At 42.6% G+C, this 15397-nt stretch overlaps 1 protein-coding gene across 1 annotated transcript in view; it reads left to right on the plus strand.

Annotated features, from left to right (window-relative positions):
* Positions 1 to 15397, plus strand: part of nwd2 (NACHT and WD repeat domain containing 2) — a 56731-nt gene that overhangs the window by 11788 nt on the left and 29546 nt on the right. The window contains exons 3-4 of the mRNA XM_085349546.1: positions 2566 to 2654; positions 14397 to 14513. Coding sequence (XP_085205672.1) covers positions 2566 to 2654; positions 14397 to 14513 — 206 coding nt within the window. The remainder of the gene's footprint in view (positions 1 to 2565; positions 2655 to 14396; positions 14514 to 15397) is intronic.

Here is a 15397-nt window from a genome sequence, read left to right on the forward strand (position 1 = left end):
ATTGAAATGAGCAGATTGGAAAATTGTAGGGAGGGACACACACAAGCACACACGGAGCGAGAACGCGGGCGAGTGAAGGATCTAGTCTTTGTCCCTTTGCACGTGGGAGCGCAGACACACACATACATCAGGCTGCCATAACTCATCATCATCCCACAAAAAAAATAAATAAAAAGAAAGAAAGAGAGGAGGAGGGGGAGAGGAAGGCATCTCACTGTTAATCAGCACAAAAACAAACAACAACACAGTTTAGTCTGTCAGGTCGAGCGAGATGCAGATTTGGATTGGACTTCTGCGTCGTCCCGAGCACACGACAGGCCAAAATCCTCAAATTCTGCTGTTTTCCCTCTGCTGTGACCCCCCCAATCCGTGTCAGTGTAAACTATTACACGTTTATTGTTGTCAAACATATCGCTGATGGAATGAGATGAGCGCTCCTTTGATGCAGCAACTGCCATTTATTTAATTTGCATACGATTACAGCCGTTCGGTTTTTCGAGCTGACATTTTGCTGGGTTAGCTGTGGGCAGATACATGTACGGTCACGGCCCGAAGCCTTACTAAAGATAGATGAGAGATAGATACGTCAGACTAAATTTGTGGGCTCCTCTACTCGTGCTGCATATGACACAGTTAGCAGCTGAAGGGCTGTTTACCCGCCATGTGTGCGCGCGTGCCCGCATGTGCGCGCGTGTTCGAGCCGGCTACTCGGTCACACAGGGCCTCTCTGTTGGGCATATTCTGTTTTTAACTATCCGTCCACACCCTTCAGATAAAGAGAGGGAGAAAGAGGCCGGGACTGTCCAAATGAATTACAGTAACCATTTGGTAGATAGTGAAAAAGAGGGGAGAGGAGGAAAGAAAGTGGGACACAAAAACAAGCCGTTGGGCACTCGCTCTGTGACACTGACTGTCCAATATGATCACTGCCTGTGTAATTCTGGATAATCCCACATTCTTCAAGAGTGTGAACACTGCCGGCTCTTCTAGCTAATCATGTTTTTATAAGTGTAAAAACAAAAGAAAGGTGAGGTACACATTTGAGAGTTACATACACATTGACACACTGGCTGAATTTGAGCTGACAGGTGAAACTATCAGTCCCAGTGTGAGGTTTATACCACAGCTGCCTGAAATTAACAGTACTGGAAATAACTGAAATCATCTTTTGTTTCTGTAATGATTAATCCAGCAGTATGCACAAGCTCTGTAAATTAAATGATGTCTTTAATGCTAAAGAACAATTCTTCTTATCAATTTAAAGACGTTTGGTTTTTTTCTTAGTTTATGAGAGATTATGACAGCTGGTCTAATAAATTTGTTAAGCCCTGCATATGCGTGTTGCATAGACTGTATATAAAAGATGGACATAAGCTCAGGAGGGAATCTGGCTGATTTTAAGGATACGATGAACCCGTGTACATTAGCTGCTTGTTGTTGACTAGGTGACCACGCCCCCGAGAAAACTTACTGTTTCCTCTAAATGTGAACATAGCATGAACATCATGTTTGAGTAAAGACTTCAAAATATGAAGGAAAATGTTTACTCAGCTCAAACATCAAATGAAAACTCTTTTTTGTCAGACTTATATTGACTGACTTGTTTGTGTAAGCAGAGCAGTCGCCCCCTGCTGGCCGTAGGAAAAAGCGGCGATTTAGCAGAGCGTTCTCATTCCCGACGCGTAACATGCCGACAATTTGTCACGTCCCGAGGCGTCCCATGGGAAGGCGAAAGGTAACCGCGTCCCTATGATACGCGTGCCGTGTATTCCAGCCCTAACCCTAACCATGACCTGAAAGGTGTTAGGTAGTGTTTTCCAAAGCAATTAAAGTAAAATACATGTACACGTGCAGATTGAGTCCAAACGGTTCTCATGTTTCCTCCTTTTTCCCAACGTTTGGATGGCTGAAAGCGTAACATCCCGAAAATTTGTCACATAGCGCAATATGTTACGTGTCGGGTTTAAGGATCTTAAATGGATTAGCTTCAATTTTCAGACTCAGATGCTAAATTGCTAAAGCGACACCTAATATGTAGATTTTTGAGTACTTTGAAAGCTGCTGAATCCTTACGTCTGTGAAAGCATTTTGTCAGCTGTGTAAAGGACAGTCGCAAAACTTGTGACCTTGGTGACCCTTGGTTGGCATCAAACAGAAGCAGATAACGTGATTGCAAAATTGTTCCTTGTTAGGGATTCTGAACTTCTGGATGAATAAAAGAGGGAATTTAAAAACATACATGACCCTCAGCTCGCAGGACGACTTGTTGAATAAGAAAAGTAACAGCCAGATTCAATTAACGTTAAATACGTATCCCTATTCTAAACTGTGGCAGCGTGGAGGCAGATTTGCAGAAATATGAATTGTTATTAAGCAGATTATAGTAATTATTAATGGCTAATTTTTTTGGATGCATTTGAGAAATAAGTGATGGTTTTCTGGAAAAATCCCCAACAATAAATTATTATTTTCACTGGCGTTTCGCAGGCGTGGAGCTCATTAGATTGCGAGTAAAAACGGTTTAATGTGCACCTCTTAATATTTTATCCATTTTTCTATTTTTAGACACAGAGGCGGAGAGGAACGCGCTGAAGGAGCACGTCTATCCCAAACTACGAGACTTCTGCAGGGAGAATTATGGAATTGAATTCCAGGTAAATGGCTGCTTTCTCCTTTCTCTTTCTTTCTAACGTTGATTTATTCTTTTTACGTTTCACCTTCTAACAGCTGCAGATTCTTGTGACTTCCAGAGCATTAGTGCTTTCATATTTACATCATAGCTTACACAGCTATAAGGTGCCCGGAGGGAACCCCGGAGCTGCTAGCAGAGGCGCCCGTCCCTTTAAGCGGACAGAAGGCCAGCAGAGATAAGGTTTCCATCGGTGAAGGCTGGCACAAATCTAGCTATGGATAAGGCAGCATGATGCAAGGGCTTTCCCTTTGTTGTTGTCAGAGGACGGCTGCATTCTCCCTGCGGTGTCCACTGATCGAGATCATTTGCATTGCAAATTAGCATCAGTGTTCACAGAAAGATCCCTATCAGAGTTTTGTTTGCTTAACAAATCCAGGTGGGCTGCCTCAGATTGTTCCTGGAAGGATTTGTGGAGATTTGTTTCCGATGAGGGGGCTTATGACCCATGAATTGTTTTAGAGAACGGTAATCAACGGGGTTTCGGTAGCTAATTCTCATTTCACGCCAGGAATGTTTGGATCAAAACAGCTCCAAGCACAAACCATCTGAAAATCTTGGTACATATGTGTTCAGGTTATCTCCCCCTGTATGCATAAGAGTTGCTCAGACACTTGGGTATCGTTCATATTTCAGTGACTGTGGTACTTCCAGATCCTCTTTTAATGTTCTCATTGTCAGTGGGGTTATGGAAGCAAACTACCATGTGGCTCCATAATGAATTATCATTTGTTTTAAATTTTATCATTTCTAATCATAAAACTTAAAATGACCACCCCAGAGAAATGGATAGTAAATGTGGCCTACGATTAAAAACCCATAGTACATTAAGAATTCAGTGGCTCCATGGTGTAACGGTTAAAACATTCGCCTTGCATGGGAAAGAGAAGGCACAATCCCAGCCTCAGGGGTTTGCAAGCTGGTGTACTCCTGGTGCCGGTCCCGAGCCTGGATAAATGGGATGGATGCGTCAGGGAGGGCATCTGGTGTGAAATCTGTGCCAAATCAAATATGTGGATCCATCCACTGTGGCGAACCCTTGGGAAATAAGGGAGCAGCAGAATGGACCACAGTACATAAAGAATTCAGGGGCCCTGAACAAGTTTGCACATGAATTTTAACTAAAAGAAAGTAATATGGTGTAAAGAGGAACGCATACATGATTGAAGTAGCTGAAATAGCAAGCTTAAAGCGGGATTAATGTTCAAAATTGTTAGCTAGTAGCATGTAAGCTGTTGATAAGGTTTGTTTGTATTTTTGTCTTACAGTATAGATAAAGTGAAAACTTTAGCTAAATATTCTGACAGGTAAAACAACTAGCTAACAGTATGAATACAACATTGGGAACTATTTATTAAAATGGCCAGTAATTAAAAATGTTAGCTACAAGTATTGATAAAAAACATTTCATTGTTAGCAAAACATGCTAGTTGCATATTAGCTTGTTAGCTAAAACTGTTGGATGCATGTCAACTAAAAAAAAACCCCCGATTTTTATTATTTTTATGGTTTATTGTCTTTTTAAGTTGTTTATTTACAATGGACTTATTATATACACATTAATACAATTTGAGATATAAAGGTTGTAGTGATGTACAGCAAGTTGAAATGCTCTAAAAATGGCACTACAGCATTTACTTGATTTACACTACATTTGTTTAACTTGATTTGATTTATTTGCAAAGACGGCATTTGACCATGTCACAGTTTGTAGTGAACCATAGACACGGCTCACAGCTGCGATACGTGACTGCTAATTTAGAAGCAAGCCTCTTCCAAACATGGAATGAAGACTCCTTGCCTTTAGGAAATTTGTATGTTTTAAACATCAGCTGTTATTTAGCTCACAGTCTTCTGTGATTATTGAATTCATCGGAGCACTTTTTCTCCCAAATTCTGTATTATATGTGCTCAACCGCAGACAAATTCATTACACTGTTGTAGCAAAGTACACAGCACAGTATTGGGAGAAAAACCTACATTGAATATACAGTATAATTAACCCTACGGCGAGCTGAGTAACCTTACATGAATTACACAAGTTTCCAGTATTACAAGCATCTCTGAGATGACTGGACGTGACGGAGAATTACAAGATAAAAGAAGCAAAGTGTTGCAGAGACGTTTTGGCTCCGGTACCCGTGGCCACGTGTCTGTCTGGTGATTCAGCTCGCTGTGATGCAGCATGAGCCGAAGTGATTAAGCAGAAGGCCTGGGAGTTAATACTATGACTCACTTACGCTGCTCATCCTCCTCCTCAACCAAACCCCCCACACCTCAACTTCACCCACACCATGTGAGAACACCTTGGATAAAACTGGAGCCTGATCATGATTTTTCCTAGTTGATACGATGTTGTGGCGAGGACGTCTTTCACGTGTGAAACCATACATGATTTCCACACACAGGATTTTGTAGGACGAAGACATTTTTTCCATTTCTCTTTTCTTTTGCTTTGATTTGTAATTTATGCATAATCCCGCCTCCCCTTTCACACGCGCCTCGTTTCTCCGCTGGCACACACTGACACACATGTACTATGCCAGGTTGGCGAAACCCAATTCTCCCAGGTCCCTCAGCAGTTGACTCAGTTTCTATCCAGAACCTGATGGAGGATGGATTTGAGGAGATGCGGGGGCGAATAGGGCACGAAAATCCAGCCCAGGGGCCGAGGGCCGCGTCCTCATTCAGTCAACGCTCAACAGCAGCGGGGGGATGAGGTGCCATGATCCCTTTTTAACCATTTTTATTCCCAATGTTTCCTGCTCTCTCTCTCTCTTTCATCTCCCATGTGTATGTGTGTGTGATCACTTTTTTTACATAAATTGCCAGGGTTGTGGTCCATTTATGCTCAACACATTTGTTGCTTTTGCACCAATGTGACATCATCACGCAGCCGCGTCCCTTTATAGTCACTGTTACGACATTTTGGTCCGTTTTCAAATCTTTCCCATCACCGTTGCAGATCTTCCACCAGGAGTTCGGTGCCATATGGGCATCGTATAAATGCCTGTACAGGTGGACTCGTTCACAGTCTTGCCTCAAGCTTGTCTATTTAAAAAAAATAGCTACAGTAGCAAACAAGCAAGGTTACAAAAATTGAGAGATGCATGACCTGCCGGAGTGACAACAGAGCACGACTTGTGCTTGCACGCAAAGAACAAAGAAGTAGCAAAAACTGCAGTTCCTTTAATGGCCACTTGAGGCTGGCTCCGTCCACACGTAAACGGCGTTTTGGGTCACGGAGATTTTTAAAGACTCCTTGCAGGGTGGAGATTTTCGAAAACCTTTTGCGTTTAGGTATGGACGAGGAAAACGGAGAATTACTCACGCCGTTTTTTTTATGTCATGCTACACGCGATGTTATTGTTTACAGGGGTTAAATTTCTGCAATGGCGGTTAATCAGCAGTTTTTACACACTTACGCGTCACTGTCCCTCCATTTAGAAAGACAGAGGCGTCAGAGTGAACTTCGGACGTGGCTTCAACATTCAACACAGAAGCTCTCACAACCCAAATCCCGACGTCGGTTTCTAACAAAATTGACTTTTTTTGAAAATTCAATTTATGTATGCTGTGTGCATTTTGTTCATTCCAAACTAAAATACTGTCTTCAGTTAATAACATTTGAAATCATGAAGGCACTTGAAAAGTAACACAAAATTATCTGTCTTTCCAGAAAAACAAACACTTTCCAGAACTACTTAAGGTTTTGTGAGGGTACAAAACCCTGTTTACTCTTTCCATCCCAGGCTTCTAGACTTCTGATTGGCCAACATTTCATTTTTAGCCTTTACATGTGGACGGAGATATTTTTTCAAAAGTGCACATTTTTAAATTTAAAAAAAAAAAGCTAAAACGGAAAATCTCTGTTTATACAAAAACACCTGTGTTCGTGTGGACCTAGCCTTAGCTTTGCATTCATGCAGTTTATAAATGCAGCTTTTTAACCAAACTAGCTGATAAATTACTTTTCCACCCTTTCATCCATATGAGGACACTTTTCACTCCCAAACCAATGGATGACATCACAGTGCTACACCCATCCTTTATACTGTCCACCAGCAAAATAGATGGATAATAAATATATTGGTAACTTGCATCTTAATAGAGTTCTAATGTCCCTTGTTTTATATTTTTGTGAGTTTTTGTGAAGCTGCTCATGCTTATATGTTGTCTGCTGCTAACAAATATACTTCTATATACTTAGTACTCTAACATATTAAGAGAGTTGATTTTAAAAGACGGGTCATTTGCAGCACTTGACAATAATAAGCTTTTCTGGTGATCAAACCAGCATTGATGGCTTTTCAGCTTATTAGACACGCCTAAATCAAAATTAATGCTGAGCAGTCCAAGCCTGCCTCCATAAGGTTACGGTGTTCTGCTTTAGTTCGGATTGGTTCAGTGGGGATCTGATGTTAGAGGCTCACAAAATCTCCACAAAGGCCTTTTAAGAAAAAGGAAAAACACCACAGTGTTATTGTCGGGGGTCATAAGCGAGAGTCCTCCTCGCCGTTATCGACCGGTTCCTACCACATTGATTAGCCTATAGATTTGGTCCTTAGTCCAGTTTTTATTGTCAATTTCTCATCTCGTGCTGCTCTAAAATACCCAGCCCGCTTACTTCCAACCCATCTTGCATTTGTTAGTCTCATAAATCATGTAACAATACAATCGCTTCCTCCCACAGACTGAAGTCAAACTGAATCTCGAGGCCAGTGGAAGCGGTTCTGTTAATAATGTGGTTGCCAAACTTACTGGCCGTCTCTCACACACACACACACACACACACACACACACACACACACACACCCAGTGCAATTCCAATAAAAGTTTTCTGGCCACAGCTGCGCAAATCTGCTCAGCGGCTGTCACTCTGACGGCTTTTACATCTCCCAACACAAGCGGCACGACGAGAGACGAGATGAGGGGTGAGACGACGTTCCGCGATGATTAAAAAGCCTATTCATGCATTCTATTATGCTAAAACGAGGGGTGGGGCTGTCAATTTGGCTTCTTCGGAAAAGATGTAGTGCTCTCGAAATATGTCACACGCTTAAAAGTTTTTTTTTAATCCGTTTCCGTGCACGAGTTTGCGGGAAAACGCAGGTAAAATTGGACAGAAGCGATTTCCCGGGAGACATTTAATCACGTTCCTTCCGTGTCTTCCCACCGAAACTCTGGTAATAAAAAGCATTTCAAAAAGCCTATAAGTATAGCAGGACTTCTGGTTTATTTATCACTCTCCGTCTGTTTACCTGGATGCCAATATTTCCAGATTTTGTGCCTTCACACGTGGGCAGCAGGCCGCCATCTCCGTTCACATCTCTTTCATCTCTAACGGAAACATGTCAGCATACCAACAAACAGCCCCCACAGGACCGATACGACAACCAACAAAGATAATCAGAATCAAATATAAAACACAGCTCCAGTCACATAGAGAACTATTCACTCCACAAACACAGGACCCCTACCTCCGCCACGACGGTTGTATGTTCGCTGCTGTCAGATGCTTCAGAGGAGAGCGTTTGTGGGAAATTTGATGGACAGAAAAATAAGTGAGGGTGGGCTGTAATCACAAAAGCACAGACCTTATTCTAATATTTGCGTGATGATGATTAAGACGTTGCATATTTACACGAATCACTAAATATAAGCTGCTCACATTTGCTTTCCAAATGCCATCCAGCAACACCTACGCTTAATCTCCTGCACTCTTAACCGTCGGGAGGTTTGAGCTCACCTCAACCTTCTTATAGCCGGTGGCCAGCCTAACTAAGAGGCGCAAAAAATAAATAAATTAAAAGAGCGATGTTAGCCAGATGATGTTCTTTGGGCAATGTTTCCTCGATTAGAGAAATGAATAGACTCAGAGCAACTGGTTCCCACAAGCGCAAGCGGTGTGTTTACACTTGCCGAGTCTGTGCTGTCAGGTTTATGAGTGGTTAAAATGCAAAACAGCTTGTATGCCCCGGGATATACAGTCTCTGAAACACTTTAATTCATCTCAAACTGCTTATGTTTTGCATAACTGTTTCTTTGCCGTCTGCAGACATTTCCACATTGATTGGGCCATGGGACGTCTAAAAAAGAAGCATATTCTTTGTCCTCACTCATAGCATACTAGTTCCCAAGCCAGGTATCCTGACTCCACAATCAAAAGGATAAAGACTGAGGAATCCCAAAGGCGAGATTAGCTGCAGGAATAATAATTTAATTTCAGATATTTTGCTTTGTGGTTCAAGTTTGAACCTCCCAGAAGAGGCAACTGCACACTTTCAGACAAGTTTTAGAAACTGAGGCACATCGGTGCATTCGGCTGGCCCACAATTGCTGCACCTCTGCAAGCAGCTTTGCAACCCAGCTCCTGGCTTTCATCCTGTTCCTCCTGCGTTTCATCCTGTCACATCCGTTGCTTCTCCTCTCCCCCCGCCTTCAGGCACGGAGGTATTTAGCTTACAAGAAGCAGACTTATTCTCATTCACAGCAGCGCGCGCAGGCCAGCTGGCATAAATGGATCCTTTGTTTACGACTCCACAGTACACCCACGTTGGTCAACAGGCCTTCTTTTGGGTTTTGCTTATTGGTTTGAGGAGCTTCCCAAGCTGCGCCCGCTCTCATTTAGCTCTCAAGCACTTCCATCTGTTGTGGACGCCATTAAGCAAACAAACCTCATCTCGCATTAGGAACGCTGGTCCCAGCGCAGAGTTCGACAGCCTCTTAATAAGAAGAAATGTGATTTTGTTTGAGGAAACTGGCATCCTCGGAGTGCACCGTGCAGAACCCTCTGCCATAAAATATACATCTTCCCCAGCCATTTTTGCTAAAAGCCCACTCCCTCTTCTGCTGCTGATCTTATTACCTCACACTTTTGACAGCTCTCGGTGGCTGAGCTGCAACATCTGAAACACTGTGCCCAAATTACCCCGGTGTGTCAGTGCTTGACAGGTTTTCCTCAAAGTCATCTTCTCTCTGCCTTCATTATTGACAGCTTTAGCCTTTAGAGTCGAGAGTTTAACCTCTTATCATTGCTAAAATAAGAAAGTAACCACGGCATTAAGAGAGCTAACATAAAAGTCAAAATCTCTGCTTAACCCCATCGCCCCTTAGGTGGCCACTTTGTGTTTAAATCACTGCAAGAAATGTATATTTGGGTATGCATTGGGTGCTAAACCTGAGCTTTCCAAAATGGGCCGGTATTCATCAAACATTCTTAGAGATTTACTACATATTCTTAATAAAACTGCCTGCAGCACAGAGCTTAACATATATTCATGTTAGAACTGTATCTATTTTTACCCTTGTTTTTTTTTTAGCCTGAGAGTGCTTCTGTTGGTGGGGTTTTTTGATTACAGGCCCTTTTTTTCCTGCTTTTCCTGCATAATCCCAAAGTCTAATAGTCCGACATTCAATACATTAAAAAACAGGATAAAAAAAGGCTTCTCCTGCTCTTGACCCGCCACGGGCAAACGCCTTCCAAGGGCATTAGAAAGCTGCTTAGCAGAAGCTGCTCCATCTCTTACGTAAGCAACGGCACCCCCACCACTCTAGTTTAGGGAAAGCGTGGGGAGAGGGAAAGCTATCAGAGAGAGGAACGGCAAAGACAAAGTTGGCATAAAAGAAAAAGCGAGAAGGAGGGCGAAAAGACACAAGAAAACTGTGAAACGGTTCCAGCCAAATCCAGTCCCACTGGAAGCTTTCTTCATCTAACCCAATAAGCCTTCGTAACTATTCCCCCAGCCAACTGCTTTCCCTCTTAACTTCATTTACGTGTCCTTGCCTGTTTTGGATCGACATTCCCCCTGACTGTTTTTGTTGTTTCTCCCCATCCCTCTGTACTCCGGTGAAGCGCGGCAGGTGACGGGGCAAATTTAATCAGTATATCCTCCCCCACGCACATGCACGCAGTGAACAGATATGACTAATGTCGTCATTTAGCTTTTAATTACAGTGCATCCTCCCCAATCACCTGCTGAAGCCCAGTAGGAACCTATCGTAATCAGGGGCGCTCATCTCACTTCATTCCTCTTCCCTCCGGTCTTTGTCAACACGCGGACGATTGCCGTCCCCCGCACACGGCCATGGGAAGTAGATTAGTGGCGCTGATACGCAGTGACTGATGATGCCAAATGATGAGTTTTACACTACAGGCCAACTCGACGGATGCTAATCATGTGTTCCCACTAACGAGTGGGATAGGGGTTTTTTTTCCAGTTTTTTTTCTTTTTTCAACTTATAGTCTTCTGGTAGTTGAGGAAAAGGTAAAGGGTCTTTCTCTAACGAAAGCCACAGTTATTTATGTTTATGCAAGCGGTGCCAAATTAATTTGTCTTTTTGTCATAAACTGTTTTTAAAAGATGGACTTGGACATTCGTGGTTAGCGTTTTTTAAGGAATTGTATTGTGATGAAGAGGGTTGGGTCTCAATCGCAGTCTGGTGGTCTCTGATATAATGCAGGTTTAAGGTACTTCCTTGTTGGCTTCAGATTTCCAACCCAGAATCTACATCCTTGTTTTATACCGGTGGTCCCAAAACCCCGGAGTCGTTTGGCTGCGAGAGTTGAAGCTCGGGTGTGAAATTTATGGTTTTCAGGGTTTTTATCGTTAACTCGGTTTCCCTGGGATGTTACTCTTGCAGCTCTTACAAATTAAACAAACACTGCACAATCATAGGGGGAAACTAGCTAACTTTTAAACCCCCTTTATTATGTCTGTTAATTTAAATAAGACCATCACTTACAAAATAGAGCATTGGAGTTTATAGACTTCTTTGCAAACGTTTCTCTTTTTAACCAGAAGATGTTCCCCCTGCTGGCCATTACATAGAAAGCATATTCAAGGCTACTAGCTTCAACATGGGAAGCAGTTTCCGTCTTTCATGTACAGTCTGTTTATTTACCATCTAGCTAAAACAAAAAAAGAAGATATTCTCTGGTTATAGCATCTTAAACTTGAGTGGTTAGAGCAACTGGCTTGTTTTCCAATGATAATATTTGCCTGCCTGAGGCTGTGGAAGAAATAAATATGCTGTTGACAGCTGTCGCCTTTCACAGTAATACAGCTGCTCACAGGTGCACAACAATCAAGCAGATGAGCTGAGGCGTAGTTCCAGCCCTCCTGCTGCTCTTACCAATAATGGGAGAAGCGAATATCTCCCAGACTGTCCCACACTCTCAATTTCTTTGCTGTCCAGTTATATAGGCCTGCCAGTCACTGCTGTTCTCTGCCAAGCTGCGGATGTGTCAGTCATTGTGCCAGGCTAAACTCATTTGAACTAGCAAGTGTGGTGAGCAGCAGAGCATGAAGGAAGACAGCAGCGATGCTGTATCACTTTGGCTTCATCTCAACCCTCTGAAAAACCTCCTTTTTGCCTCTTACGCTCAGCAAGCATGCAGTCAGTCTGGAAAAACAGCTAGTTACGAGCAGCAGAAGAGGGATGAATCATGGGATGATGCTCATACAATAAGGCTGCTGAAACGTGAGCTCCAAGTAGTAAAAGGCCATCATGTGTAGCCATCCATCCATCCATTATTCTTGAGCCTTCACAAGTCAGGCCCAATCCAGCGGGCTGATTTCAGGAAGATGGTAGTTGGTGAGCCCTGAACCAGCAGCATCGTGGTGGAGACACACACTCACATCTTTACAGGCGTTCCCTCAGCCTTCCCTCATCTACTGAGAAATCCTCCCTGCGGCGTGTTTATAGTTGGATTTGTCTCAACTGCCAAAACTTGTGACAAATGTGTTGAGGGAGGATGAGTGTGTGTGTGACTGGTGTAGTGGGTTTCATTGACAGCAAGCAGGTGTGTGTATGTGTGTGTTTAAAGAAAGTACTGGCTTTGCTTCAACTGATTTGCAGACTTTAAGCCCGCTGATCCCCTTTTGAGACGTTTTGCTTTGTTTAATTATACGTGGTCCCTTTTGTGAAATGACAAAACTTGGCATCAGTTTTCCTTAATTTTCCGTGAATACATTACTACTTTGGTTAAATGATTTCCTCTGTTTTATACGGCTAAGCTTATTATGCTTCAGTGTGTCCACAGAAACTGGCCATTCTGTAAGTTTTTAAATTATTGCCAAACAGAGTTTTCTGGGATCTGCAAATATTCTCCAGCTACAGCACGAAATCCATAGTTTTATTTTTTTAAAAGAAAAGGAGAACGCTTCAGTGAATTATTTATTCTTTTCTTATGGAGACTGATTATGAGATTAGTTTAAGTAAGCTATAGGATGTTAGATAATGATGACTGAGCTTAATGCCAGCCCGCCTCAGCTGATGGCTCGTTTACCACTGCAAGCTGCTTTGCAACCCACTCTGTTTGATGTGGCATCATAAGTGTTGCTGTTGTGTCCTGCTCTCTTCTGAAAGGTTTTCTATAAAAACTACACCCTTACTGCTTCCATAGGAATTAAGAAATACACTTAACTGATCATCAGTAATTGTGAGCACCTTTATTAAAGCATACATTTTGGCAGTCGGATGGTCTTCACACCTGTAGTTGGTTTACATTGGTCGAACTCGTGATGTTGATGCGTTTGTAAAGTTGTAGCTTTGGTTTAGTTTCTTTTGTTTGTGGGTGACAGAATACAGGGAGAATTTACATTAATTTTATGGTTAGTTGCTGGCCCGTACTGACGATTTGTATACTCTGCACATCTATAGTACTCTGGTGCATCCCAGAAAGTGAAGCATACCTGTGTACGGTAGGTGTTTAGCTTAAATTTTCAGCATACACCTGGTAGTTGGCTCAAATCAAATTCACACCATAAACAGACTGCTCTAGAGCTCGGTACCGGGCCACTACCACCCCCTCTACAGAGTCTTTGTGTGATTGTTTTGGTCCACACCCAGGTGTAATTACTGTGTTCACAAAGGGAAATCAAACCTGACTTTGATTCAAACTGACTAAACTCTGCAGGTGTGAAAACACCCCAAGAAGAACTTGGCAGCACATTTTAGGTTTGCACATTTGCATCTAAACAAGCAACAAGACGTCTGAAACGACGTCCTTTAGAACGGACGAGACTAAAGTGAGGACGTTTGGCCGTAATGCACGGCGCCATATTTGTCGAAAGCCAGGAACAGCATTACAGAATAAACATGGTATACCAACTGTCAGCACAGTGGTGGAGGAGTGGGCTTGTTCTGCAGCCACAGGAACTCGGTACTATGCAGTCATTGAATTGACCATATACTCCTCTGTACACCAGTGTTTTCTAGAGTCAAATGTGAGGTCATCTGTCCCACAGCTAGAGCTGAAACTGGGTCATGCAACAGGACAACGAGCCCAAGCACAACAGCAAATCTGCAACAGAATGGCTGAAAAAGAAAAGAATCAAACTGCTGTCAAAGTCCAGACCTCAGCGTGACTGAAATGCAACTTCAATGAACTGAGGCAGCAGCGCTGTAAAGTGGGCTAAAAATCCTCCACAACCATGTGACACACTGATAAAATCATTGCTGCTGAAGGTGGTTCTACAAGCTATTGAGTCATGAGCCATGCTACAGTAACTGTAGCTCCAAAAGTAGCACCGAATTTAAATGAGTGCAGATGGGAATAATAATATATTTTGCCTAAACTGGTAATGAATTATAAAGTATTAAGCTGCTGCAAGGCACAATTTCCAGAACAATAATGATTCTGCATGTCTCTAATTTGTCTTTGTTCTTATTAAAACTGAGAATTGCTTGTTTGCGTGTTCAGGTGGTGGACCTGTACTGGGGGGTCGATCCAGAGGAGTGGGACAGTCCAGAGCTGCAGCGACTCAGAATGAAACTCCTGGAGGAATGTCTGAAGACCTCGGCTGGACCGTGCTTTGTCGTGAGTATCGTGCACTGCGTAGGTTATCCTTTTTAATGATCTGTTGACTTTGTGTTTACACGATAAGTACAAAAAATTCTGTGAAGAAAGCGTTTCCTTCTGCGACTGTTATTCGTTTCGTTACTTGCCTCTGATGTGGGATTAAAACTGGGCTGTTTTTGGGCTCACGTTCCTTTGAGTGAAATCGCATTTTACTTTTAGACCTGTCTTTGTGCTGAAACAAAGACTTTGACGAACCTTCGAAATCCTTTTGTGCAGCTTTTGTGTGGAGTGTGTGTGCAATCAATGTGTGTTTATTCTGTTTGACAGCGGACAATACGACAATACATGGGCCGCCTTTTTTCTGTTTTTCAGCGTGTACAGTTGTTAAAGGGGCCATCCTCCTTTCAGAGAATAGCATTCGAACAGTAACAAAAATAAAACTACCTCACCAAAGTAACAAAAATGCTCTGTCGCCTGTCAGCATGAATGATATGACAGTATTTCCTACAAATGGCGATTGTATTAGCGCTGGAAGCTCAATGCAAACTTAAAGATGCGCTTAAAGATGTGAAGACCTCTGGAAGGAGAGAGAATGGTGTGATACATCTTTACGCTTGACAGTTCAGTGATCTTTTTTTAGATAATTTTAGGGCACATAAAAAGGAAAAAAAAACCAGGCCCAAGGAGGAAAGGATGGAGACAGGACTGCACCGAGGAAAACGACAGGAAGAGAAATTGATGGTGAATTATTCAAATGGAACAGATCCATTTCTAGAGGTTGAAATTGAGGTGAGAGATCACAGGGAGACATAATGCATTATGCGTGTAGCAGGAGCGCTGGTCTCTAGAGGGAATAATCCCCATCCTCGGAATGACTTTTGTATTTCCTTCTTCTCCTATCG

This window comes from Diplotaxodon limnothrissa, linkage group LG3 (genome assembly GCF_057381915.1).
Source record: "Diplotaxodon limnothrissa isolate DT_005_m linkage group LG3, D_limnothrissa_male_GT1.1, whole genome shotgun sequence".
NCBI classification, from domain to species: domain Eukaryota; kingdom Metazoa; phylum Chordata; class Actinopteri; order Cichliformes; family Cichlidae; genus Diplotaxodon; species Diplotaxodon limnothrissa.